The following is a 25,379-nucleotide window of genomic DNA, read 5'->3' on the forward strand; positions in this document are numbered from 1 at the left end:
ACATTCCTTGATACTTTGTGCAGAGCTAGTTTGCATTCTGGCACATTATAATTTGGACATTTTCCCTCCCAGTGTCCTGCAGATAAGAACTACAGTAACATTAAATGCACAGGAAGCCTTACTAATTGCTCTAAGCTCAAAGGGTCCTTGTATGACCTTTTTATCTTTCTCTCTTTGTCTCCGTATCGCAGCATGGAGGAGTGTGAGGCACTGTGCAGCCGTCTTGCCATCATGGTGAAAGGTCATTTCCAATGCCTGGGCTCCCTGCAGCACATTAAGAACAGGTTAGTGACCTCTGCTCATCTTTCAGCCCACCGTTTACTTCCTCTCCTCTCCTACCCACACCCCTACCCCTCGGACATGAAATAACAGTGCTTTGCTTGTAAAATACCCTTTGGACAGGTTTGGCAGCGGGTTCACTGTGAAGATGTACTTGGCTGACGCCTCTTGTGATGCAGAGGCAATCACTCGGTTGATGCAGCACAGATTCCCCAGTACCTATCTCAAGGTGAGATTTTTCAGCTATTCTAAGTAGTCAAGAGTGCTTGGAAGAGGAGAAATAAAAAGAATATAGATTATTGTGGTGGAATGTGACTGTAGATTTCTTGTAGATGATGTTTGGGATTTTGTGTGAATGTTTTTTCCTAGTCTAGAGTGCTAAAGAGATTAAATTATACTTTATACACTTAAAAAATGTATAAATAAACAAATATATATTTTGATAATGTCAGATCCATGTCAGATAATGTAATCCAATTGGAAAATTTTGGGATTTCTTTTTGGATCATTTTAATGTTAAGGATTATAAAAGGTGGGAATATTGCCCCTTGCATTAGAAAAAGAGATACAGCCACAGAATTTTATGTCCCATGGATATGTGTGCACCTTATAGTTCTGACGCTTTGTCCTTTTTTCTTTAATTAATTTTCTTTAAACGTCACATCTTTTGCTATCAGAGGTTTTTGCTTTGAGGAACACTCACTCAAAATGTTAATCTTCCATTTTCAGTGAAAATGAAATGAGAAAAATGTCAAATGAAATGAAAAAACAGGAACGTCTGTTATTTATATCACAGTCAACAAAACTCAGAGAACAAGTAAAACATATTCAGCATTTAAAAAGGGTCAAATCAAACTCCTCTTACAAAAACATGCTGACATAAACATTTATATATATTGCCTTGACGCTTCTTTTAGTTGCTATATTTAAAAAATCTCAAGAGAATCTAATCAAGCAGTGCTTGACAGTGTCACTGTAATTACATTTCCTGGTTCCTTATGTATATACAGCGTTAAATAAAACTTTTCCATAAAGTTGAAAACACAGCAATGACATACTGCCTTGTTTAATCCTAAAAAACAAGAAATGTCAGCAGACTCTTGTTTGCTTTCACATTTAGCGGATGTGAAGTATCTAGCAGACGTCAAAAAGGTGTTTGTGGCTTAATGAACACCAGTTAGTGGATATTATCGCACAGGAACACGCATGAAGATGTTGAACTTTGGCGCGCTGCATCTCTGTAAGGAACAGTGGAAAGGATGAGTTGTAATTGTAAAATCTGAGTTTTCATTGTGAAACTGCAACATTTCATGCCGTGGATCCAAGTGGCTATTTCACATTATGTAATGAGATCTGTTTCCCCCTGCTGCTAGATGTTAAGTTGTGGTAAAATGGTGAAAGTGAGTTGAAACAGAAAAGTAATTTGGTGCATTTCTCACACTAATTAACCCCTTCCACTTTACATCTAGTCATTTAACTGAGTCACTGTGAATTTGATTATCTTGATTATTGAAGCTTTAAAGAACCTGGTAATCGGGTATTGACGGGGTGTTCTTGACATGTTTTCCTAATGACCCATTTGGAAAAAAAAGAAAAAGAAACAAGTTTCTGATTTACTTCGCTGAAAATTAGCGGCAACTGTTTGCATCAGGATGTGGGGTGATCCAGGTTCATTCAGCTCTGCGTATTAACAAGCATAAAAATAAATTTGATTCCCAGCAAATCATTTTAGTTAAATTGAACAATCAGGAATTTATTTTTTATTTTTATTCAGCTGATGTTTAATGAGTTCTCTGGGCAGCATTCAGTGTTTTACACTATTGTGGTTTCATTAAGAGCATTGACTTTTTTTTTTTTTTCAAACTTTTAATCTCTGCATTCTCTCTGAACACGCAGGACCAGCACTCCGCCATGGTGGAATACCATGTACCAATTGCTCCTGGAGGAGTTGCTGACATCTTTGACCAGCTGGAGTCCAGCAAGGATGCTCTGCAGATCAAACACTTCTCTGTGAGCCAGACCACACTGGATGAGGTGAGAAGAAGCGACATAAACTGAGAGAGAGGGAGAACTAGCTTGTGGCTTTTGTAGGGGTGGGTAGGTGGTAGCTGGGGACAGAGTGAAGGGACATGAGATGAGAGCAGGAGCGAGAGGGCAGGAGGGGAAGCGGGGACAGAAGAAAGCTGAGTGGGAGTGAAAGACAGAGCAGAGAAAGTTTAAGAGAGGCAGAGGGAAACTGACAGAGGGTATGCCTGAGGGAAAATAAATGGAATATGAGTTCGGGGAAGAAACCATGAGCTGTATATGCAGCCAGTGCTGATATTCTTCAACCACTTTAAACCCTCTGGGGGTCTGGGATTGGAAGACACCACAGCCAGGAGAAAGAGAGGGGGGTTCGGGTGGGAAGCTGAGCAGCCTATTAGCTCAAATCGCAGTTCACATCAGGGGAAATTATTACTTTTAATGTTGGCATGACTCTTACATTATTATTGAATCTCCACAGGTCTTCATTAATTTTGCCATGGGAAAGATTGGCATGGAAAACGTACCAATTGACGACGAAGGCGAGTGCGATGGCCTGGACTCCTTTAAAGAAGTACATACATAGAGCAAACTGCCATGTCGTCTTGGCTTTTTTTTTGCTCACTGTGAGATAAAGCAATTGTTGTCCACTTTTAGTAAATCTGCCCATAAATACGTGTGTAAAATAAGATGATAAGATATTTGTTTCTTAAATCCTGATTATTTCTCATAAATCTCTTGACTGATCAAATGAAGGAAAAATTACATTTCTGTGTATACCCCATGACATAACGAATGAGAAGTAAAAGACCTGCACTTTTTCATAAATGTACACATGAAGTTGAAAATATAGTCTTATTTACAAGTCATTTGACTCCACATGCAGGTTTACTTTTGATTAAATTTGATGTAATTATTTATGAAGATTTGATTTTTCTTTCTGTGGCTGGGGTACTGTTCACCTCTTGAATTGTTGTGTATTCCTGGTATGCCCTGATTGCATATCACCTTAAATCACTCACTCAATCAATATATGACAAGTGAAGAGCTATCTTTTTAAAAACCTGAAGTACATTTAATTGTATCTATTTGATTAAACTTGACAAAAGAAAAAAATCCACACTCAAACTCAATATACCCTTTTCCTTTACTCATTAATAGTTCCTCCAAGGGCACATCTCTCTATTGGAATGACTGTATAGAATAATTAATGGACTTTCTTTCATTATGTGGTCTTTAATGTATAAAGACTATTTTTATAATTCTAATAAAGATTTTTCAAGTTCTGATGCAGTCCAGTTTAATGTTGTCAACCTTTTATTCTGTTTCTACTCTGGGGTGCATTTAAGATCTTTGCAGGAACAGCATACGTGGAACGCCATAACCAAGTGGCAGAATTAGCGTACATGAACATCAGTGCAGAGTATGGATTGGAAGTCCCAAAGTCAAAATGAAAGACACCTCCAAAGGTGGTGGAGAATGACCGAGCTAAGATCCTGTGGGACTTCCAGATACAAACTGATAAGTAGGGGATGAATAACCAAGGGGACATTGTGGTGCTCGACAACCTACAGAAGAAAGCAGTAGAGATGGATGCAGCAATTTCAAGTGGCAGCAACATCAGGAAGAAGAAACACGAGGAGGCTGCCTGGGAATTGAAGGCAGCAGTGGTACCAGTAGGCCTACGAACCGGCGCACTCAGGGGCCGTGACCCCACCCATACAGATTCCGGGAACAACATCAGAGATCTAGTTGGACAAAGCTATTTTAAGCTTTTTCTGTTACAGCTAAGATATAATGAAAAAAAAATGAATAAATAAAATAACATCAAGAAAAATGAATTGCCCAAAGACTCTATGGCCAATCAGTATTGGATTTTGGCTTTGCTCCCCTGAATTTTCCAGTCGACAAAATAAATAAATAACCATAGGCTAAGTATGTTGGCTCTAGAAATATTGAAACTACCTAAACTGCATTAAGCATTTCAGGCTCATCCTCTCTGAATAGATTTTTAGTTTTATTTTTTATACCTAGTCTGTTACTGATCCAGTTGACCTTTTTTTGTGGCATGACTAAACTTTTTATCTGTTGCTCCTCTCTCAAGCTTTTGGAAACATGTCTTTCGGATCAAAGTTCAAATCTCACACACTGCAGTAAATTGCGTGTATTTAGTTGCCGAATTATTCGGCACTGTTTACGGGTGTCTCAGTGTTTATGGGTTTATGAATAAAATACACGTGGGTGTAACCTCAGTGTTGACGTTTGAGTTTGTGACCGCCCGAATGAGGGCGGGCTGAAGCATACGTCACACCAAGTTACTTCCGTCATCTCTGGCGGGAGATGCAAGAGAGCAGGAAGCAAGCCCGGCTAGTTTTTGCCGTATTGTTATTGAGGCAGTGATACCAACGAAGGGTAAAAAAACAAGCAAACGAAGTCATAGTTCTTCTTAAAAAATGAATAATAGCGCTCTCGTGCAGACTGATGACTGGAAGAACACGAAAGAGGCGGTTGCTAACTTCCGTCAACTGCTCCTTTGTTCTAAATGGTAAGTTAACTTTATTGGTTATCTAATCCACTGCCATACTCACGAGTGTCAAGCTGCTCCAAACTGGGTTTATCACGACACTCTACTGAAAATACCTCATGTGCAGTTCGTTTAGTAGCTGGGTTGATTATGTTAGGTAGAAAGGATGATTTCTAACAGTTGTTTCACCCCTTTCAATCTGTTTATTTATTTTATTTTTTAAAAAGTCACCATTTGTGGGTTCTGGCAGGTTGTACAGTTAAGTAAGCCGAGTCTTTCCCTCCAAAAAAACAGATGTCCAGATTGGCAAAGGTGTGTCTGCACTGACTACTAATGAGTGTTTTCTTTTTTTTCTTCACCCCAGCTCAGATATGATGGAAGAGCCTGTGTGTCTGGGCGTGTGCGAGCATATGCTGTGCAGGTAATGCAACCTTGCTGTGATATGCTTATTACACACAGACTTCTGTCGAGGCAGGAAGCTTTCGTAGCCCAACACTGGTGTAGCTAATAAAGATAATGATTGCTCCATTCCATTTAAGTGTGCTGCTGCTGCCAGGATTGTGAAATTGTGCATGCTAGCTTACTGGCTGGGTATAATGGCATATCTAAGTGGTATTTAAAAGTAACAGTATGGCCTTCCTGCTATGATGCATCAAAATGGCTACATTGGGAGGCATTTTGTCAGTCCATTCAGGTGTGTCAAATGACTGAAATCAGTAGGAAAATTACTTTTCTAAATGAAATATTCTCCAGCGTAGACAATGCATGTTTTTCTTTTTTGATGGGGAAGACTGTTCACGTCCCTGTATGTATAAATAAAAGCCTTAGCTTGTTCCCTTTCTTCATATCTGAATCCGCTAAGAGGAGGAATCCGTAACCTCACTGTATTTCTTTCCACTGAACTGTGAGTTGGACTCCAATCTAAGAAGAGTTTATTGCTCAGGTCCTGTGCTGGCCCCCGGGCAGGAGATGGCTGCGTCGTGTGTCACAGCCCTGCGTGGGTGAAGGACATCCAAATCAACAGGCAGCTGAGCAGCATCGTAGAAATCTTCTGTGGTTTGGAGTCCCTGCTCAATCCCACCAAACAACCAGGTACTTAGGTTAGCTTTGTATGTACAGGCATCCACGTACATGTTTTTGGCTAATACATTTGAACATTCCCCCCCTCTAATCTAGCGTCTGAATGATATTAGGGTATTAGGGGTTTGTTGAATGTATCGCCCATCTGGGCATTGACAGCTATTGTGCAACGTACTTAACCACTTTTGCTTTTTTTTAGTTTTTTTTTTTATTTCGTTTTGATAAATCAATCAGGATAATATAAGCAGCTGAATATGTGCATTTCTGCAATGGGCTGCGTAAATGTATCAAAACGTCTCTGCGGTTATTGGAAATTGATTGTTAGCATTCTTGTTTATTTTTTCATCTCAGTGGGTATTGCTAACACAAGGAGCTTTTTTGAAAGCCGTTCATACTGAGAAGCTGTTGTGTACACACAGCGGGGGAATGGATTATTTTGTGCTGTTAAATGTGTATTGTCTGTGTTTTTTGACGCTTCATTGCAGACTCATCTGTTGTCGAGATCCAAGCACAGCCTGAGACTGTTGTGTTGAAACACAAGAAGAACTTTAAGATTTGGTTCAGTCCCCGCAGTCGCAAAGTGCGCTGCAAGGTGGAGAAGCCCTCAGAGGTAACTGTAACCGACAGCACGTCCTCGGGAGAAACGGCTGCAGCACAGCAAGACACTCCTGCTGCTCAGTGCCAGGACCTGTCAGTTTTTAATTTTACCTCCTCCTCTCAAGACTCTTCCTCGCCTCAAAGAAGCAGCTGTGTTAAGGGGAAAAGGAAGAAGAGGTCGTCTGAGAACAATGCTCACAACAGGTGTGTGCAGGTGCAAGGACCCGCTACAACCACACGGAAATGGAACATGCAGAATTTGAAGAAGAAGAGGCTGGAGGCTATAAACCAGCAATGGGGAATTTCAGAGGAAGCACATATCTCATCTGAACTGGTGCAGCCCTGTGCTGATGGGCCAAGAAGGTCCAGTAAAAGGGTTTCTTTCCTAAGCTCTGCTGTCACCTCTGACGAACCTCGTCTTGAAGTGCCACAGGGCAGTGCTAATGAACTCGGTCCTGCCAGCAGCACAATGACAGACAGTCTCTCAAGAGACGGAGTCAATGTACTGAATCGCCAAACCCAGCCAGTTCAGAGCATGACGAACAGCGTAGCTCTGCACGGTGAATTACCTGAAAATGACTCGAATCCAAATGATAATCCTGAAAAGTGGGATGAAATACCTTCACCAGCAAAGCCCTCAAAAAGAACCAGAGTTGAGGAAAGAAAGTTAGCCTTGGAAAACACGCCGAAAAGGCCAAGGGCTTCTCCGGGCCGAGGGAGAAAATCACTGGGTCGGATGTCTCCGGCTGTCCTTAACCTCCAGTCTTTAACTAGCCCCAAGGCTGATAAGGGAGTCAAAAACTGTAGAAAAGAGGAAGGGGGCAGTCCCTTTGTAGCACATGTTTCATCTATGGAAAACCACAGCAGATCTCCCCGTAGTCCTGGATCATCTGTGGGACGAGCCAGCCCAGGAAGCCCTGCAGTTATCAAGAGGAACCACAAGGGAGAGACCCCGTTGCATCTCGCCGCAATAAAGGTCGAGAGGTTTCTGAATTAATTTCCTAATTCCTCATTTATTTTACTCGATTTCATGTTGTGGATGTTTTCTCATTAAACTGAAGCAGTTCAAAGCTAAAATACACGATGCTGGATTTTCATCAACAACATTGACTGAAGCATATGAGCACCACATTCTGAACAAATGATGTTTACATTATAAACCAAAATAGGGTGGTTTCATCTGGCTTAAATACATTTAAACTTTTGTCCCGAAATAACTTTCTATAGTTTATCATTTGTTGATCTGCAAAAATAAGTAGTGCATTTATCATCATCTAATGGAAATAAATGATTAATTGAAGGTGCATGACACATTTTATTTTTTTTTTTTGCTCTTTAGTTTCTTTTATACAGTATAACACATTTATTTAATTGGCTTCCCTTCCTGTGGAGTTGAACATTAGTATCCAGATCATTAGACAGCCATGTTCTGTCTTAGAGTAATCCTTGTGAATATAGTTGTAATCCCTCACTGCACCTCAGACAAAGTAATCAATGGCCCACTGTGGATTCTGATTGATAAACCGCAGGGTTTTGATTCACTCGGACCAGCTGCTGCGTTGGAAGGGTTGTCTGTACAGCTCTGTGATTCTGACTTCGGGTGTGTTGTTCTCCCTCGGCCCTGCAGGGAGATGTAGAGGCCGTCAGGGAACTGCTGGACCAGGGAGCTGACCCCAACCTGAAGGATAACGCTGGGTGGACACCTCTGGTAAGGGATTTGTCTGAAAACCTCAGTAACAGAACGTTTCATCCGCAAAGCTCGACTTGTTTGGAGGACAGCTGTTTTTCTACTGTATAAGGGTGTTGTTTCCCCTTATGTTGAAAGAGATGTTTCTTGTCAGTAGCAGAAGCTGTTATCATTTTTACCCACCGTTACGCAATGGTCCTTCAGACTTTGTCAGACAGTTTGAGGGTAAAAACTTTCCCAGACTGTTTGTTTACACTTTAACTTTGCCTGCAGATTTTTGTAACATTAACCACAATTTGACACCGTGTAACTGTTCTTATCTTTTCTCCTATGGCACACCAACATGCTTCGACACTGCGTTCATTGTCTGTTATGGTAGTAGCATTACGCACTAGTTCTTGCATATATTTCTGCATACTGACATTTGTCTCTGACCTGATTGGTTGATAGTTGTATTTCTTTTAGGTTTAAAGGTCAATTGCGAAATATTTCTGGTGGGGAAATTAATACTGCGATTGTTTTTATGCTAAAAGTTAACTGGAAACGTGTTCACCTTTTGCTTTTTAACAGTTTTTACTGCGCGTTATACTCTTCTAAATATTTCACTGATGCCTGAGGTACATTTATTTCAGCACTCCATAGCTATTACCTTCACTAAAAACTTTAGCTTTTCGATTTTGAATTCGAGAGTTTGCAGCTGATCATTCAAAATTCTGCCAATAACCTTGGAGTTTGAATGCTTCATATTTGATTTGCCTTCTATAGCTGGAAAGGCTGGGAGCTGTAAACACGCTGCAGTCATTTGGAACTCCCCGATGTGTCTTTTCCTGAGCTGCGCTTTCAGCACTATTTTATCTCTTTTGTTCTATTACTTGGATAACAGTTGGGTTTGAGTTCTCACTTGTGTCTGCTCTGTCTATGTTTGTCAAGCCTTAGACAAACACAATGAAACAGATTTTAATGTGCACTTTACAAATCCATGGATATTGGTTCTGCACGGAGAGGAAAATAAATATTTGTCTGCTACAGATGGTGAGCACGAAGGATAATTGGAAGTATCCCAGGTTTATATGAAACAGTTGGTGGGTAGGAAATGATGAGAGGCAAATTTCAGTTTCTCGACAAATCAAGTAATTTATTATATTACATGATATTGCAAAAACTGTAAGTGTTTTCGCACAGCTTCTGAACAGAAGCTGACCCAAACTTCATTTAATTAACACCCCCCAAAAAAGAAAAGCGTCTTTTTATTTGCAGAAATCCTTAGTTACACGATTTATAACGGTAATGTGTATACTGTGCTGCTGCTGCAGTGTTTTGGGTGCACTCCCAATTTAATCGCTCAGATTGAATGAGTGTAGAATGCTTGTGCCCCCTTAGGATAACAGGAAAATGAAACGAATCTGTGAGCAGGATGACTTGTCAGCTTTGCTGCCTCTTGTTTCAGCATGAAGCATGTAACCTGGGCCACCTGACAGTTGTGGAGGAATTGGTCTCAAAAGGAGCCCTTCTGAACACACCTGGGTATGAAAATGATTCTCCCCTCCACGACGCTGTGAGGAATGGACATGCAGCCATCGTTAAAAGGTTGCTGCAGCTCGGCGCCTTGCAGAGTGTTCTGTAAGTTTTCTTTCTTCTTCTACTTTTAAATACTTCAAGGTTATTGTTTTTACTGGTACAGATAATTTTATCCATTGGGAGATTTTTTTTTTTTCTTGTATATTTCTTTGCGGCTAAGGTGTTTCTTTTTCAAAGAGTTGGTATGTGTATGACAAAGCAAGAAAGAACTGCAACAACAGGTTCAGGCCCCTATGTGGTATGTACATGTGGGTGACACTCTCCAACCCTTTTGAGTGTGTTATCCACCAGTTTTTTTTTTTTTTTTTTTTTTGTTATATTAAATCTAACTATATTATAGAGAGAAATGTGTAACTGACTAATAAAACTTGCTATATTTAAGTGAAAAGATGTTAATGTTTCTGGAAAAGGAAGACGCAGCATGAGCATTACGTCGGGCTCGAAAGGTGAAAGTATGCAAGTGTTACAGTGTCTGAAGGAGGATTCACGCACGCGTTGCATCCAATCTGAATGAGTTAAAACCCAGAATCCCATTAAAAAAAACAACTGTGGTTTTGAATGCAACCTTTCAGATCTTTTTAGTTTGCCTTCAATGTAGAGGAGGTGGACAAAACATGATGAAAACCTTTGAACTGAGTCAGTTTAAATTGGAAAGAAGAAAAAAAGAAGATGCAATGCATCATTGAGGTTTTTCAGTTCTGATCGGCCAGAACTTTTACAACTCTTCCAAAGCAAATAATGCAGTTGCCGTTCCCTAGCCGCTGTGCTGGGCATTCTTTTCTGTGCGTAGTTGAGGTTTAGTGAGGTGGTGTTGTGTGTAGGTGGAGGGATGCCTGGCTGATGCTGATTACTTGTTGGCCAGTCAGCTGATGCTGCATCAGCTTTATTTTTCCTGTGGAAGCAAGGTAGATGGGTTCCATATTGTCGATAATGAGGGAGAGGATGTCGGGTAATCATTATGATGAGTGGAGTCATTGATCAGGGTCAGTATAATGGTCAGTTTGTGCACTCTTCACCATCATTTTATACCCATCATCATTTGTCTACTCTTCTTTTTTTTTTTTTTTACTGTATTTTTCTTATTTACTTTATTGGCTCCTGATTGCACGGCCTAATATTTTCTCTGTTGCTTGTCTGCAAAGGAAAGATGCAGTGATGTGGACAGTCTGTCAGAGCTCTACCAGACGAATGGAGTCCTTGTCTTTGCTTACCAAGCACAATCGCACTCATACACAAGACAACAGCCAGTGCATTTCCTAATGGAATGACTGGCACACATCTCTGGGTTTGGGTGCACCGATTTTACAGGGCTTCATTGTCCCTTTGTATATCTGCATGTGTGCATTACGGGCTTGAATGTTTCCACTGCCTTTCAGTTGTTAAGGCCACCCTCTCTAAATCAGTGCCGCCAGAAATCCCCTTGACGAATTACCTTTCAAATATTAGAAATGAGGAAGTTTTAGAAAAAACAAAAACACCTGTTCTGAATGGGTTTACATTCCCTTTTTGGGGAAAACTACACAGCATGCATATCAAGACCTCTTACTAGTTATATAGGTGTAACAGAGGCAGCCTGCAAAGTGCATGCTGGAGGACATTTAATAAGCTTTTAGATGCTCCCGTTTATGCTCGTCTCAGTGCAGTGCAAAGACAAATTTGTGTTCAACAGAAGTGGGGAAACAAATCATTTAGTATACTTCTGGCTCAGTCGTCAGGACTGAGTGTTGAATCCATATTGGGATTTTAATTGACATCACCTGTGGGCCTCCTATAGTACTCGCATGCCAATAAAACGCACCGGATTGGAATAATTAGGGTAAACAAATCAAACAAGCAATAGCTGTCACCAAATGCTGGTAATGCGTTCATTCAGGTTTGCAGTATTATATGTAATGAGCACATTGTGACATTGCTTTACTGATTTTGGCATCGTAGAGCTGAATGTTAAATAAGTTTTTTTTTTTTTTTTCTCTTGGTCATAGGTATGCAGATGCTCAAGCTTCAGCATGTGGCTTTCAGTTATTGAATTCTTACAGTCTCCCTGGTTTTGCACAGTTTCTACAAGCAAACAACGGATGGTTGTAAAATGCTAAATGCAGAAATGCATCATAGTCTCAGTAAGACAGCGAGCAAGTAAACAAAAGGGTGGAAAGAATTATGGAAATGAATTCAGCATCTTTGTTGGACCTCAAGGATGCACAGAATTTATTTATTTATTTTTGGCGAATAAGGTAAACAGGAACTTTACTTGTTTACAAGAAAACATCACAGGGCACCTTTTAAGATAAATCCACGTTTGACAACTTGCAGGGAATTGATATCATTTTGTTTCTTTTTGTCTTCGAAAAGCTACTCTGTCTATGTTGAGGTTTCATTGTCTTGTCAAAACAAAGGGCTACAGGACTGTAGCTGTTTTCCAGTTACAAGGGATGAAATATTCCTAATGATGTAAGTCGAGTGTTAAGTCCATCATCAATACAAGATTCAGACGAACTCGAGCATCATGACAAGGTCAGAGGTGACTGGTAAAGAGAGAAGACTAAGTTTTTGATTGAAGGGATGTGTTGCAATTTTTTTTAATTTTTTTTAATATTTTTTTTTTAACAAGTTGACACACTTCCCTATTGTTTTAATGAAATGTTGGACACCCTTTGGTCAAAATACCACAGATGGGCATGGATGTTATAGGGCGTGGATTAAGCACCTCGGATGAATTCCCTGAGTGATATATTTCCAGACTTCAAGGCCCAAACAAATCAAGTTTGTCATTTGGATGTTTCAATCTTTGGTTTTTAAAAGCAGAATTAACATTTAAGGGATGGCTTTGACTGAAAACCTGAGCACACTCTTCCTGTCCAATTGGACCTAATTATGCAGAAACGTGAACTGGTAATATATAAAATGTATGTATTGCTGTAGAGACCTTCAGAGTTTTCTGGACCATGAATTTAAAGTAGTTTTCTAATGCCGGGAAGTTTGACGTGCTAACGTCGGAATCTATAAGGATTGACGGCTTTGAAGGAAGCTTTAAGTAGCTGCATTGGCTTAAATTTTCAGGCCCAGATGTTGCCACTTGACATGTCATTAGGTTTCAAAATGTGACCCTCGAAATCTGCAAGAACAACAATGCAGCAAAATAAGATCTTTTCTTGTCAGTGTTGCAATTGTTGTTTAATGTTAGCTTCAAGAAAGAAGAATGTATGTTTTGTAAAGAGGCTGGAAAAAAAAAAATACTGGTTTGAATCTTCTCCCCGTGGTTAAAGAAAAATAGTTACAGAAGGAATCCACTGTGACCCCTTTCCTCATGCTTTGGTAGCGAAATGGAGGCCCGTGGAAGTGTTTGTTACTTTACCTCCAGCTCAACTTTTTCAGGATATTTTACATATTCTCCTCACATGCTGCTGCGCGCATATTTTTAAGTGTCAGGGACATTCTCTGTTTGTTTGTATTTGTGTGTGTATTGGGCTTGGGGTATGAATCCAAATGAAATATTTTATGGACCAGTGGACCTATTAATTGTCCCCCAGGTGTTATCTTTGCTGACGCCTAATCTTTTAGAGACGACCTGCTGGTCTTCGTTCTTCCCTTCATATCCCCTCTTCCTCCTGCGCATGCCTTCATCCCTTTTTCTTCCCTTCTTCCTCAAGGTGACCTCAGTCTTATTTCATGCAGCTTCCTCAAACTTAGACTTCTCCTCAATATCCCCACTGTAACCAGGAGGTGGTTGGAGTTTTTTTTTTTCAGTGCATTATGTTGCTCAACATTTTAGTGACGGTGCTACGCCTTTATTGGACCGATGATATTTCAAATGTTACTATGCATCAAAGTTAAAATATATACTGCATCTGTAAAGGTAATGTGTCTTCTCATCAGATGAATATGTGTCTGTATATATATATGTTAAGATGCTTCTTTGTGTTGCAATGTTGTGATTTTTATATTTTATTTAATGAAATTGTATTTTTTATTTTTTTTTATTTTTTTGGATGAACGTCACCATGTCTTTTTCTCTGAAGTACAGAGTTCAGCTCACCCTCATATCAAACACATATAACAAAACAAATGAATGACACATGTGAATGCACAGTTTCACAGAACAAGCAGGGTGTGACACTATCACGTTATGTTGCTCAGAGCTCAGCACTGGCAAATATTGAATTTGTCCTGTGTCCTGCTTGGCCAGTGATTTTTAAAAAGAAAGCCCATTTACAAGCATTGTGAAGGCATGTTAAGAGGATAATTGACTTGTTTGGGAAGATTTGCTTTGGATTGCGCATGGTAACATAGGTTTAAAAATCTTTTTTAACGTTTATTAGTCACTCAGCTCCAGAAGGGCCTGACATGTAATTTTCATTCTTTAATGTGTTTGACATTCTCAAGGAAGACATACCTCTCACTTGTATCCCTAAGGGAGTTTTTATTTGTTCCCGTCTTCAAACTGTAAACAGAGGCTTTTATAAGCCTGTTACCAAACACTCTAGTTCCAAAAACTACAGATATATGAGACGGTGTAATTTAAAAAAATAAAAATAAATAAATAACAATAATTGTTTCTTAAAGCTTATCCTGTATTCATGGTGAGCCAATTGTTCAAAAATGGTGGAGTGAGGCACTTTCTCTTTGTTTATGATATGTAAAATGATAAAACAGGTAACATCTAAACCGGTTAGGAAAGAAAAGCCTGGACGACAAGCAAGGTGTTCGAGGACACTCTCTATAGACCTTTTAGACACAGTAAAAGAAAGGGGGAAATTAAATATCTTTCCTTTGACGTTGATTGATCAGAATCTGGCACTAATACTGTTGTACTTTATTATTGGTGGAGTCTAAATACTTATGCTTCCTGTTTCATGAGCATTAGTTCATTCTTTGAAATGCCCTTTATCTGTGGAATTCTCCTCTTCACAGTAATCTGCATGGAAAGCGGCCTGCAGATTATGCAGTGAGCCTGGAGATGCTGGAGATTTTCCAGGAAGCTGCAGAAGGCGCCCAGTATGCTAATTCTCATAGATCTCCGAGCCCCTCAGCCAATCTCTCTGTGGTACGTCTTCACGAAGAAGAATTGAAAAATGCTTTTGTTTTGTTTTTTTTCTTCACTTGATATTGAAAACCCTTGACAGCCGATATTCTAGCATTGGACAAACATTTTGTAACTGTGTTCTTGTGTTGTTTCTTAGGTCAGTGAGTGTGCGAGGAGGGATCAAACTGTGGTGCTTTTAGTCAGCAAGCTGTCTAAGGCCGAACAGCATCAGCTGACCATGCTGGGAGGGCTACTGGGAGGGAGAATTAATGACACCTTCTCTGGCTCAGGTAATGTTTGTGTGACTCAGACAGCACACACAGGGTGTGTGCTTCTTCAATGTTCCAGTAAAGATGGAATACGAGCTGCATCTGACAGCTTATTTATGATGGTCTCCCAGCTAATGAATAAACTTGTGCACTACCAAAGAATTTAATGGGTCATCAGAAGTAGATTGTCTTGTTTTCGACTCGGCCACCTAATGCTATAGTCGTCATGTTTACTGTGAGGATTATTTCCTCTGCCATAGAGATGGGATTTATTTATTTATTTTTTTTATCTCAGATTGTATTTTTCCTCACACAGCCGTGCTTTATAGACTTTACTATCTAACACAGATCCATTTGTACTGTAAGAGCCAGCGGTCGGAGCTTGAGCATTATCTCTCATGAAGGTTCAGCAGTAGCAAACAAGTGCTTTTAGAGGTGTATACATCACTGATATACAGCAGCTCCTTCAATCTTGTATAGTAATGTCTGGAAGAACACCAGAGAGCCAAAGTAATTGCAATCATTCCTCATAAAATGTTTGGAGGTGCAGTCAGAGTGATGAATACACACTAATGAAAAGCAGAAGTGCTTCTCACTGCTGTGTCTATGCTGACCAGAGGCTTGAAAGTTGCTGCTTTCCCAGAATTCTTATTATTTTTCTTAAGTGAAGCTTCCAGGTCCACCAAAATCCACGGCCAATGCCCAGTGTAAGAGGGTTTTACCCTGGAGATATAATTATGTTCAGTCTGCACTTGTCAGCTGTGTTCACTTGTTGAATGAAGAGGCAATAAGCTTGATTTAAATTTTAATTGGACTATAATTGTGTGCCCCTGCCTTTTATAGCATAGGCTGCTGCTTGGTCTTTTGCCAGTAGTTGTTTGACAGGCTTAGAGTGAGTTTACCTGGTCAACCACAAGGCAAATTATCCATGGATCGATCAATCCATCCATTTTCTATACGTGCTCGATTAATTTCAGGGGGCAGCCATAGTGCAAGAGGCGGGGTAAACCAGGGGCAACACGGAGACGAACCAGACAAACCGCCACGTACACTCACACTATGTTGGCAAAAAACAATGTGAACAATTGGAATCGGTGCATTTACTCACTGCTGTCCAGTTATAAGTGTTATTCTTTCACAAAGTTCTGTCTTTCAAATGTATGATTTAAAAAAAAACAGATTACGTATGGAACTTGTGTTATACACATGCTAAATGCTTCGCTAATTTTCTGACAGATCCTCCCTGAAAGCATTCATAGTGTTGCGCTTTGAACATGTCACAAATGACAGAAATAATGCGAGTGGATGTGATTGTGTATGTCGGACATAGTATCCTTTCTTCTGCCATTAGAAAGCAGTTCTTTAAGGGGTCTGAAGCTCTCCTACCATCCATCAAATTCTGTCTATTCTTTGTATCTCGATATGGTTGTCAGCAGTATTATGCAGCGCAGGCTTAGGATTCTCGTGAGAGCCCCGTTTCTCCACTTGAGATAGTTCTCTACATGAATTTCTTTTCAAGCATTCAGGTGCATGATTTGATTTGTTTGATATAAAACTTTTTTTTTTGATGACATATTTTATATTAGACTGACTTGCTTTGCAGCCTTCACCTGGGTCGAGCCCTAGACTATACATAATATGCTGATGTGTCCTGTTTGGCTAAAAAAAAATGTAATTTGATGTTTACAATATCTTAACTCTTCAATAAAGACTTTAATTTATAATGTGATCGATGTGTTATTTTGGCAAACTCGGAGGGCAACAACCGGCAGCATTTATTCATATATGTGTTGCACAGCTCCCATATGTGCACACCTTTTTCAATTTGGCTTTGTTCTTGTTTGTTTCTTCCCCCAGTGAGCCATGTCGTGGTGCCAGAAGGACAAATGCCCACCACCTACTCCGCCCTCCTGGGTCTTCTTGCTGGCTGCTGGGTTGTCAAATACAGCTGTAAGTATTGAGTGAGCTGTCAGCTGGAACAGTGTCCCTGTGGATGCTGTTTTTGAATGTGGGTGTTTACGCTGCTGCTGGAACCTGAATAAGCTCCTACTGCAGTGACACTAATACAGATTTTACTTAAAAGGAAAAACAAAAAAAGCCTCCTTAAATACATTTTCACCTAGATTGCAGGTCTTGTAAAGGGATATTACAATTCACCATGACTCTGAAGGGCAGCTAGTTTAACTGTGCTAAGATATTTTTCTTTTACCTCAGTTTCCCTTTATTCGGGACTGCCTTTAATTTGTGTTTGTGGGCTTGTACTTACTCCATCCCTATTAGATTTGGGTTAGTTCCTACAGATGTTTTATTGTCCTCTGTCGGCTTCAGTAGAAAGGGGCACATTACTTATTTGTCCTGCTCTAAAAATGAAAAGTACAAATTTGCAGGTTTTAAAGTTGATCTAAATCTATGAAGTTTACTGAATCATTTAAAGGGAATTTAGCCATACAAATGAGAACTAGACCTGTATCTCATGTTAATTTAGCTGCAGTTAGTTGACTCTTTACATCGTATGAAATGCATCTAAGACTTGGCTGATAAGTTGGAAAATAAATAAGAAATAGATTTCATGGGTTTTGTACTCCAAGCTGAGCCCACTTTGCTAAAATAGCTTCATGTTAGCTCCCTTTTAAGACGAACACTGACCCTACTTTGACATCCAACTTTTAAAAGAAATATAAAATGCATTTGTATATATTGAGTGTTTATCTAAATACAGTGAGGGACATGACAAACCTTGAGTTCTGCAAAGGCTTCTGTGTGTATTCCTCCCCTGTACCAAAGCAATCTGGGGCTTGGCCTTTCAAACTTTTTATTTCCTCTCTACAAGTTTACAGGTCAAACCAAAACTCCATCAGCGGTATAGGGTATTGAGACCTCTGAATAATCTTTGTTTCATTTCATTGCAGAATACACAGTGCCCTGGGAAACGTTCAAAGAATATAGTGCAACAGGCAATTTCAAATCAATTATTTGTGTCTGCTGCTGTGTGCACATGTCTGCTTACATGTCTGACTCCCGTATAGCGGGGGTGGATGACTTGGGGATAGAATCTAGGAATCAATGCCACAAAGCTTCAATATCACAAATGATGAAATGATGGCTTAGGCTCTTTTCTCTTTTTCTTTTGGCAAGCTGAAAACTAATTTGCTATTCTCAGCCAGTCTCCCTGCCATCCTTGAACCAAGTCAACAAGCAGATATTCTGAGGAAATCGGCTACAGGCAAAGGAAAAAGAGACTTGCTGTCAAAGAGTTTTCTGGCACCTTGGTATGCCTTTCACTGCTGTATTTGTCAGTGGCATCACTTCAGTGTATGTATGTGTGTGTGTTGAGTGCAACGCCGAGAGTGCTTGTGCCTGCCAGAATGCCAGTTCAACTTTGGATGTGTGTGGCTGTGTCACTGTAAGATTTAGGATGTTTGCACCATATACCGCCTCTCCCCTTCTCTTTTCTCCACGCTGGTTGAGCACTTGACACAGCTAGTCTCCCTCCTGACAATCACTGTGGCATTCCTGAATCTGTTTTCCATACTCGTGTATGTGTATGAGCACACAAAAGCAGCTGAGTTTTCACTGTCACCTGCCTTTGGATGGCATCGCTGTCATCTAAGCCAAGGCTTGGATTACCTCTCATCAGAATTATGTTCAATTTCCTTTTCTACTAAAATCCTTAACTGAGCTTTTTTTTTTTTCAGAACCAGAATATCACACTTTTAAACCTTTTATGTCCATTACTCAGCAGTTTGGTTAACGTATTTATTTAGTCGAGGAAAGCTGGAGTCACGATGTGTTTGGCCTAGCTTTAGGCAATGTAGAAGATGTGTTGTTTTTTTTGTTTCTACATTGTAGCGAGGCGGTGAAACGGTTTATGCTAACGGTTTATAACTATCCTGAACAGAATTCACTCCGGCGCTTTACTTAACCCACCGTTTTTAAAATTGCAATTGATATTCTCATCTCAGTCTTAGAAAGCAGCTAATTTTTACTCTGATAATTACATGTTCCTGTCCTCCCTTTACCCCATTTTTCCTTTCAGTTATTAATTTTTTTTGTCTTCTTGTGTAATTGTCCTGATCATTTTCAGGCTGCTACAGCTTGCATGCCCTTTTCCAGCCTCCGATGAGATGTGTAAAATGAGATGAGAAAAATTGAAAAGGGTTCCTGTCCCAGTGGAACACATGGCCCTGCCAGAGGCATAGCTGCCAGAAATTGAACCCAGGTCTCCTCTCTATGGCTGTGGTTAGACTGCAGGCAACCCAGATTTGTCCATCCTGAGCTTTAGTTTATTGTTCGCACCGTCGTAACGCTTTGATTCAGGACAAACAATAATCATTTCAGAATCTACTTAAAGTTGACTGTGTGCTCAGAAGCAGAGGTACGCTTGAAAGAAGAGTATAATAGTAGAGGTTTATCAAGGTTTTATATTTTAAAAAGTTTGAGATGACAATACAAGTACTGTCAAATATAACTATTGGGTTTAGGACCTGCGCAGGGCGTACACTGCCTTTCACCCATAATAGCAGCTGGGATAGACTCCAGAGCTATTTCATCTTGTTGCTATCCTTAAATGTTTCCACTGGGCCTCACAAATGCATTTGGCATTATGCTTGAAATTTAAACTAGGCTTAATTTCGTCTTGGCATCATTAAGACTTTTGGTCTGTCTGATGAGTAATCAAGGAGATGGATTTTTGGCACACACTCATGACGATTGGGGTTCAAGATGTCTTTGGATTATAACTGGCAAATATGGAAATTAGTCCTCAGCATTAAACGTTTTCCTCTGGAGATTCAGCCCAGTATATTTGCTCTTAATCTGTCCAAATATCTGGCAGGACACCATCAAACTATAATTAAGGAGGCTATGATTTAAATATAACCGCACCGTGTACTAGTTACTGCAAGTGTGTATGTATGCATGTAATTTGCTTTATTGTGACAGTGTGTGCATACTTGCACTCATTTACCTTAATTTGCTCGTTTAATCGTCTGTCACAGCGAGGAGCAACTGTGTATAAGACCAACCTGAAGCTGAATGGCCCGAAAGCAGTTGGTTTAGGTGTACGTGTCATTCAAATGTTTCCATGGATACCGTACTGATCAAAACAATTGCCACCCCTGAATCATTGGCTTAGAATAAAGATCTTCGGAAATGAATGCAAGTGAACCTACTTTACATACCTGTTGTTGTTGTTTTGAAGTGTATTAACGCTTTGATCAAATGTTCAAAGTTAATGAACAGCAAGTGCATCAAACACAAGATGTGTCCGGGCACAGTTATTCACAATATTTGCTTGCAGAACATTTAGCAACAACCGCTTCTACATGTTTCTTGTAGAGGCTTCTTTCATCTGTCAGCAGGAAGTCTGTGCCATATCCTGCCGATGCATCATAGCATAGCAAATGGTCAAAACAGGGATTTCGTTGTTGGCGCATTGATGGCTGCCTTTTTTGATGAAAGCGCTTTTGATAATCTGAGATGGATCTTTTGTCTTTGCTTGTGTAAAAAAGAAGGGGAATTAAGTAACTGGAGACAAAATGTATTTTTTGCTCGAGTTATAAGTTCGGGGTTGTCAATACTAGCAGCTATGAATATATATATATATATATATATACACACACACACATACACTGCTGCTTCTGTATCTGAAGTGTCGGTGTGGTACGGCTTGGCATGCTAGGCACATGATCTTTAATTTTACATTCTAATTATTGACCAAAAACAGTTTCTGTGCACCTCGGTGTGCTGCTTTTAAATCCTCAGTAACTGGATGCATGCTGCGAACAGCAGCACTTTGATCTGTGACATGTTCGGAAACAGTTTTTAGAGAGAGGTCATTAAAATGTGCCCCCATTTTCTTCATTTTTTTCCTTGGCTTACTTTAAAAGTGTCCTTTGAGATGCTTTTCTCAAGGATTTAGAACAAAAGACTCATCTCCAGCTACAAAAAAAAAAAAAAAAAATGCTTGATGCGACACAGTTCCAGTTTTACTCTCTCTAGAGAGACAGACCGAGATATGATGCTCAAATTCTGGTTAATACTTACAAAGGGGGTTGCATCATTAACTCACATCATTCTGTGGGCATCCCTCTCTGTCAACTGCTGCTTCGCCAGTTCTCGAAATCTTCTAACAGACACGATAAAACAGACATGAGCTTTGTCTTCCTCCGTTCACAAATGCCTCGACAGTCTCTTTTAAGTCGGTATAATTAGCTGTAGCTTTAATTTTCCTTGTTTTCTCTCTTTGATGGCAGGGGTGGAAGCATGTCTGGAGGCAGGGAAGTGGCTGCCTGAAGCCGAGCATGAAGCAGGAGAAGGCCCTCGGCGCAGTCGCATCAACAGATTTAGCTTGGTAAACAAAATGCACTCAAAGATCCGAAATGAATGAGGGAAAAGACCGTGCAGTCTTACAGTCGTAAGGAAAAGTTTGTTTTCCCAGGCAGCGGCACACAAGCCTGTTCATTTCTCAGGTTTTAATATGATGAGTCACAGTTGCTGCTTCTTTTTTTTTCCCCTGCAGACTCTAATCAACAGCAGCCACATTTTAGATTTCTTGAATTCAAATTAATCTCCCTTTATCTGCACTTTGTGTTTCCCTCATCTGTTATATCCAGAAAATCTTTTTAGCTTTAAGGAAAGACAAACGGACGTAAGAAACACGAAGCAAAAAAAAATAATCGGAAAGGCAGGAGAAGCTTCTAAAAAAAAAAAATCCAAAATTACACTGAAGTGGCTTGAAAAACAACATAAATTGCTTCTCGTTGGCCAAATCAGAATCATGACCTCAGTCCAAACAAGAAACTGCGTCAGGGCTTGAAAATTGCTGCTTACTCTCCAGTTGGCATGAAAGTTGACAGTTTGACTGATGGATGAAACTATCACTTTTGAGGCTGCGCTTGCTGCGGTGCCCTGACATCTGATCACACTCTGACGTAGGTGATTTTCTCTTGATTCCTGTGAAAACTAAATTAATACCGACTGTGACTCATTACAGCAGAAATACTATATATGAGCAAATGGTTTTAATCGGCATTGCAAATGAACATGATCATGCAATTTCATGTTTGCCCCTTGATGGATGGTTGTAGGAAAATTAGGAATCAGAGCAGCATAGTGCCTGTTGTAAACACAATAAACATATTCGCTGCAGGTTTGGCATTTCCCTACTGTTGGTTTCAGCTCTTCACCTCATTTCTATACAGAAGAAATGTGCATTCTTAGAAAAACAATAGCCTTAGTCATAATCCTATACGAGGGACACACATTATTCAAAGTGAAAGCCAAAGTATAGTCTAATAACCTTCCTTCTAGAAACAACAGAGAGCTAGCTTACACCCCTTAACAGTTGAATTCATTAATGTTTGAATAGACCAGTCTCCAGTGGCCTAATTCACTGCCGCATGAAACAACATTGCTAAATGGTTCAGAGTTTGCGTTGAGAACAAGGCTTTTAAATATTAATTCCATCTCGGCCGTAAATAATCAAAGCATCCACACAGACACTTGCCTGGATGTAATGGCAGGGAAAATTTATGAATCGTTTGATTTAATCAAACAAAAGGGAGACTCTAATGATTCTAGGCTAGCAAGTTTCAGCAAAGTAAGATGGGTGTAAGTCACGGGTCATCTCAGCTAGACATCTGATGAAAAGGAAATCAATTTGGTCAAAAGAACTCATCAAACAAGGGAATTCATCAAGGTTCTCAGTAATGCATGAATCTGCTTTTTGCTTTTTAGCTACCACCACTCTTCGATGGCTGTTTCTTCTTCCTCCTCGGCCGCTTTACGTCGCCCTCCAAGGACGAGCTCACCAAGCTGCTGCGGGAAGGAGGAGGCCAACTCCTGAGCCGGCAGCCCAAGCCGGACAGCGACGTGACGCAAACTCTAAGTGCAGCGGCTTACCACGCCATGCCGGGCTCTGACCAGGCCCTCTGCACCCAGTACATCATCTATGACCCTCGGGGTCCTTACAAGCCTGCGGTGGTGAGACGAGGCAAGGTGTGGTCAGCCCCCTCCACCTGGCTCATCGACTGCATCGCAGCCTTCGGCCTCCTCCCTGTGCCTTGCCCTCAAATAGTGGTCTAAACCTTTTTTTTTTTTTCTTCTTGTTTAAAACTTATATTAAATAATAATTTTATTTTAAGATCAATTACCCTCCAGCACGGTCAGGCAGCGTCTTTGTTTTTTAACTTGTAATAATTAGGTTGAATACTAACACAAATTAAATTTTGTCACGAAAATGAAAAGAATAATGTAGCACTCCACAATTTTAGTGATCTGTGCTTTGAATGTAAAATAAAGTGGTAATGGTTGCCCTCTGGGGGGGTCAGCAGGAATCGACTGCATTAATAACTGAAAGAGAAAACGGTTCAGCTGCACCTTATTCTGTTTTTATGGGGAAAGAAAACAAAAAAGAAAAAGAATTGGAACTGTTGTTTTTCTTTTAAAGACTTGGAATTATTCTGCACTACGAGGGTGACTAGAAAAGACGATATAACTTCAACTAACTGGTTACTGATGACATGTAACTATAATCGGCTCAGACTGCATTTACGGTTTGATTACATTTATACATATTATTGCTTACGTCTATACAAAAGCCACACTGCTTTTGTGTAGACGGTTTAATTTGACCACATGTAAATGCTCAATAAACAAAAATGATTGTGCTTGCATTGAAATAGTCCTGATGTTTCAGGGGAAAAAGAAAATGCTTATTGAATTTAAAATCTGGGGTAAAATGTGCAGTGTTTGACTTTGAAATAATCCTAAATTATTCAGATGGGATTCAGCTTTTTGTAATCCCATGGATAACAAATGCAACTAAGTACACGTGCCAAGTCATTTGTATTCAACAGCTGACCACTTTCAAAGTAATCTGCTCGAAACTTCATGCTGCTCGCTAATTGTAGAGTTCCTGTTTTGTTATTTCAGGTCAAAGTACACCATCCTTCCATTCCCGGCCACTTTTCCAGGCAGGGGTCACAGGAGCTGCAGGGTAAATAAGGCAGTGCAGGTGCCTCTCGCATCATTAGTGCCTCGGCTTTTACTGGATGAGCTCAGACATTTCCAGGCCAGGGTGTATACATTATATAATTGCTCTGACATTGTGGGCTTCTGCATGCGGTATTTAATGAGTTTTCCACTTGCCGGGAGACATCCACAGACAGGTGTCCAGGTCACAGCCTAAACCACCATAGCTGTTTAACTGTTTGATGTGCAGCATGGAAGTATCTGGACCAGACCTCTCATCCTGCCTCACAGGGAGCTGAGCTCCGGCAGAGGAAACTCATGTCTCTACGTTGTGGTTGGAAGTTAGATTGACTGAAGTTGGATTGAATTAGATTGTAATTCGCTGCTTCTTCTCAACAACACTCCTTGGCATCCGCATCACTGCCTATGCAACAACCTCCCATTTGTCGATATTCGGCTCTCTTTAAGCCCTTTCATCTGTTGCTGAAGTTTCATCATCGTCAAGGTTTATTTTTTTAATTTTCTTGCCGTTCGTGTCACACTGAAATAAATTTGTTGTGCGTTTCAGTATCTAATGAATGTTTTTTAGAGTGGAATTACTTCCCATAATATGCATGTGTTTACCAGAAAGAGATACTTTGATACAAAAGCAAACAGCGGGTCCTGGAAAAAGATTGATGGAAAGTCAATATTGAGTGTAGAACAGGAAAACAAAGCAATTAATTGTTCCATCACAGCGTTGGCACTTGCTGTGGAGAAAAAGCTAAACTTTTTCAGGTATGTGTGCTTTAAGAGGTCCTTCACTGGCCGTCTCCCAAGATGCCATTTTCAGCGGGATTAGTCGGGGATGCAGCTAATTGCTATTGATTGCTTTGTGCTGCATAAAATTGCTTCCTTTTTCTTGTCCATGGTAGGAGGTGGGAGAAGGCAATTAGCAGTGTGGACCAGATGGAAGCCTGGGCTAACTTGTAATGAAATGGAATGGAGGAATGAACCAGTGAGTAATGCCCTTGAACTCAGTAAGCATTACAAAACCTTTAAGCACCACTGTCTTCTTAGTCCTGCTCTCACATAACCATGAAGCAGGAAAATGATGTGCTTTCATTTACTGTGAAACGCTCCGTTTATCGACACAGTACCTGGGGTTTTCTTGTGTTCCGTTTCAGTGAATTGTTTTTTTTTTTTTTTTTTTTTTTTGTTTTTTTCAAGGAGATTTGTCCCACAGCATCCTCTGGGTTTTTGCCGAATCTCCACGAGCTGTTACTCAGTAAAAAAAAAAGAAGAGAGGGGGAAAAAACACTGCATTTTACACCGTTAATAGCTGTTGGGAGTTATTAGTGTTTTCAAGCA

General features: G+C 40.2%; 2 protein-coding genes across 2 annotated transcripts in view; both read left to right on the forward strand.

The window, feature by feature from the left end:
• abca12 (ATP-binding cassette, sub-family A (ABC1), member 12) overlaps nucleotides 1–3,599 on the forward strand; it is a 65,172-nt gene extending 61,573 nt beyond the window's left edge. The window contains exons 68-71 of the mRNA XM_075479838.1: nucleotides 192–284; nucleotides 403–508; nucleotides 2,176–2,313; nucleotides 2,783–3,599. Of these exons, the coding sequence (XP_075335953.1) occupies nucleotides 192–284; nucleotides 403–508; nucleotides 2,176–2,313; nucleotides 2,783–2,887 (442 nt within the window). The 3' untranslated portion in view covers nucleotides 2,888–3,599. The remainder of the gene's footprint in view (nucleotides 1–191; nucleotides 285–402; nucleotides 509–2,175; nucleotides 2,314–2,782) is intronic.
• Nucleotides 3,600–4,639: 1,040 nt separating this feature from the next.
• Nucleotides 4,640–23,784, forward strand: bard1 (BRCA1 associated RING domain 1). The gene is made up of 11 exons (XM_075478740.1): nucleotides 4,640–4,846; nucleotides 5,190–5,246; nucleotides 5,769–5,917; nucleotides 6,391–7,478; nucleotides 8,130–8,210; nucleotides 9,637–9,809; nucleotides 14,676–14,808; nucleotides 14,945–15,077; nucleotides 16,914–17,006; nucleotides 21,311–21,408; nucleotides 22,794–23,784. The coding sequence occupies exons 1-11, from the start codon at nucleotides 4,755–4,757 to the stop codon at nucleotides 23,139–23,141; spliced, it is 2,445 nt and encodes an 814-aa protein (XP_075334855.1). The 5' UTR covers nucleotides 4,640–4,754; the 3' UTR covers nucleotides 23,142–23,784.
• The last annotated feature ends 1,595 nt before the right edge of the window (nucleotides 23,785–25,379 follow it).

The sequence above is a fragment of the Odontesthes bonariensis genome, chromosome 12 (genome assembly GCF_027942865.1).
Source record: "Odontesthes bonariensis isolate fOdoBon6 chromosome 12, fOdoBon6.hap1, whole genome shotgun sequence".
In the NCBI taxonomy this organism is placed as follows: Eukaryota; Metazoa; Chordata; class Actinopteri; order Atheriniformes; family Atherinopsidae; genus Odontesthes; species Odontesthes bonariensis.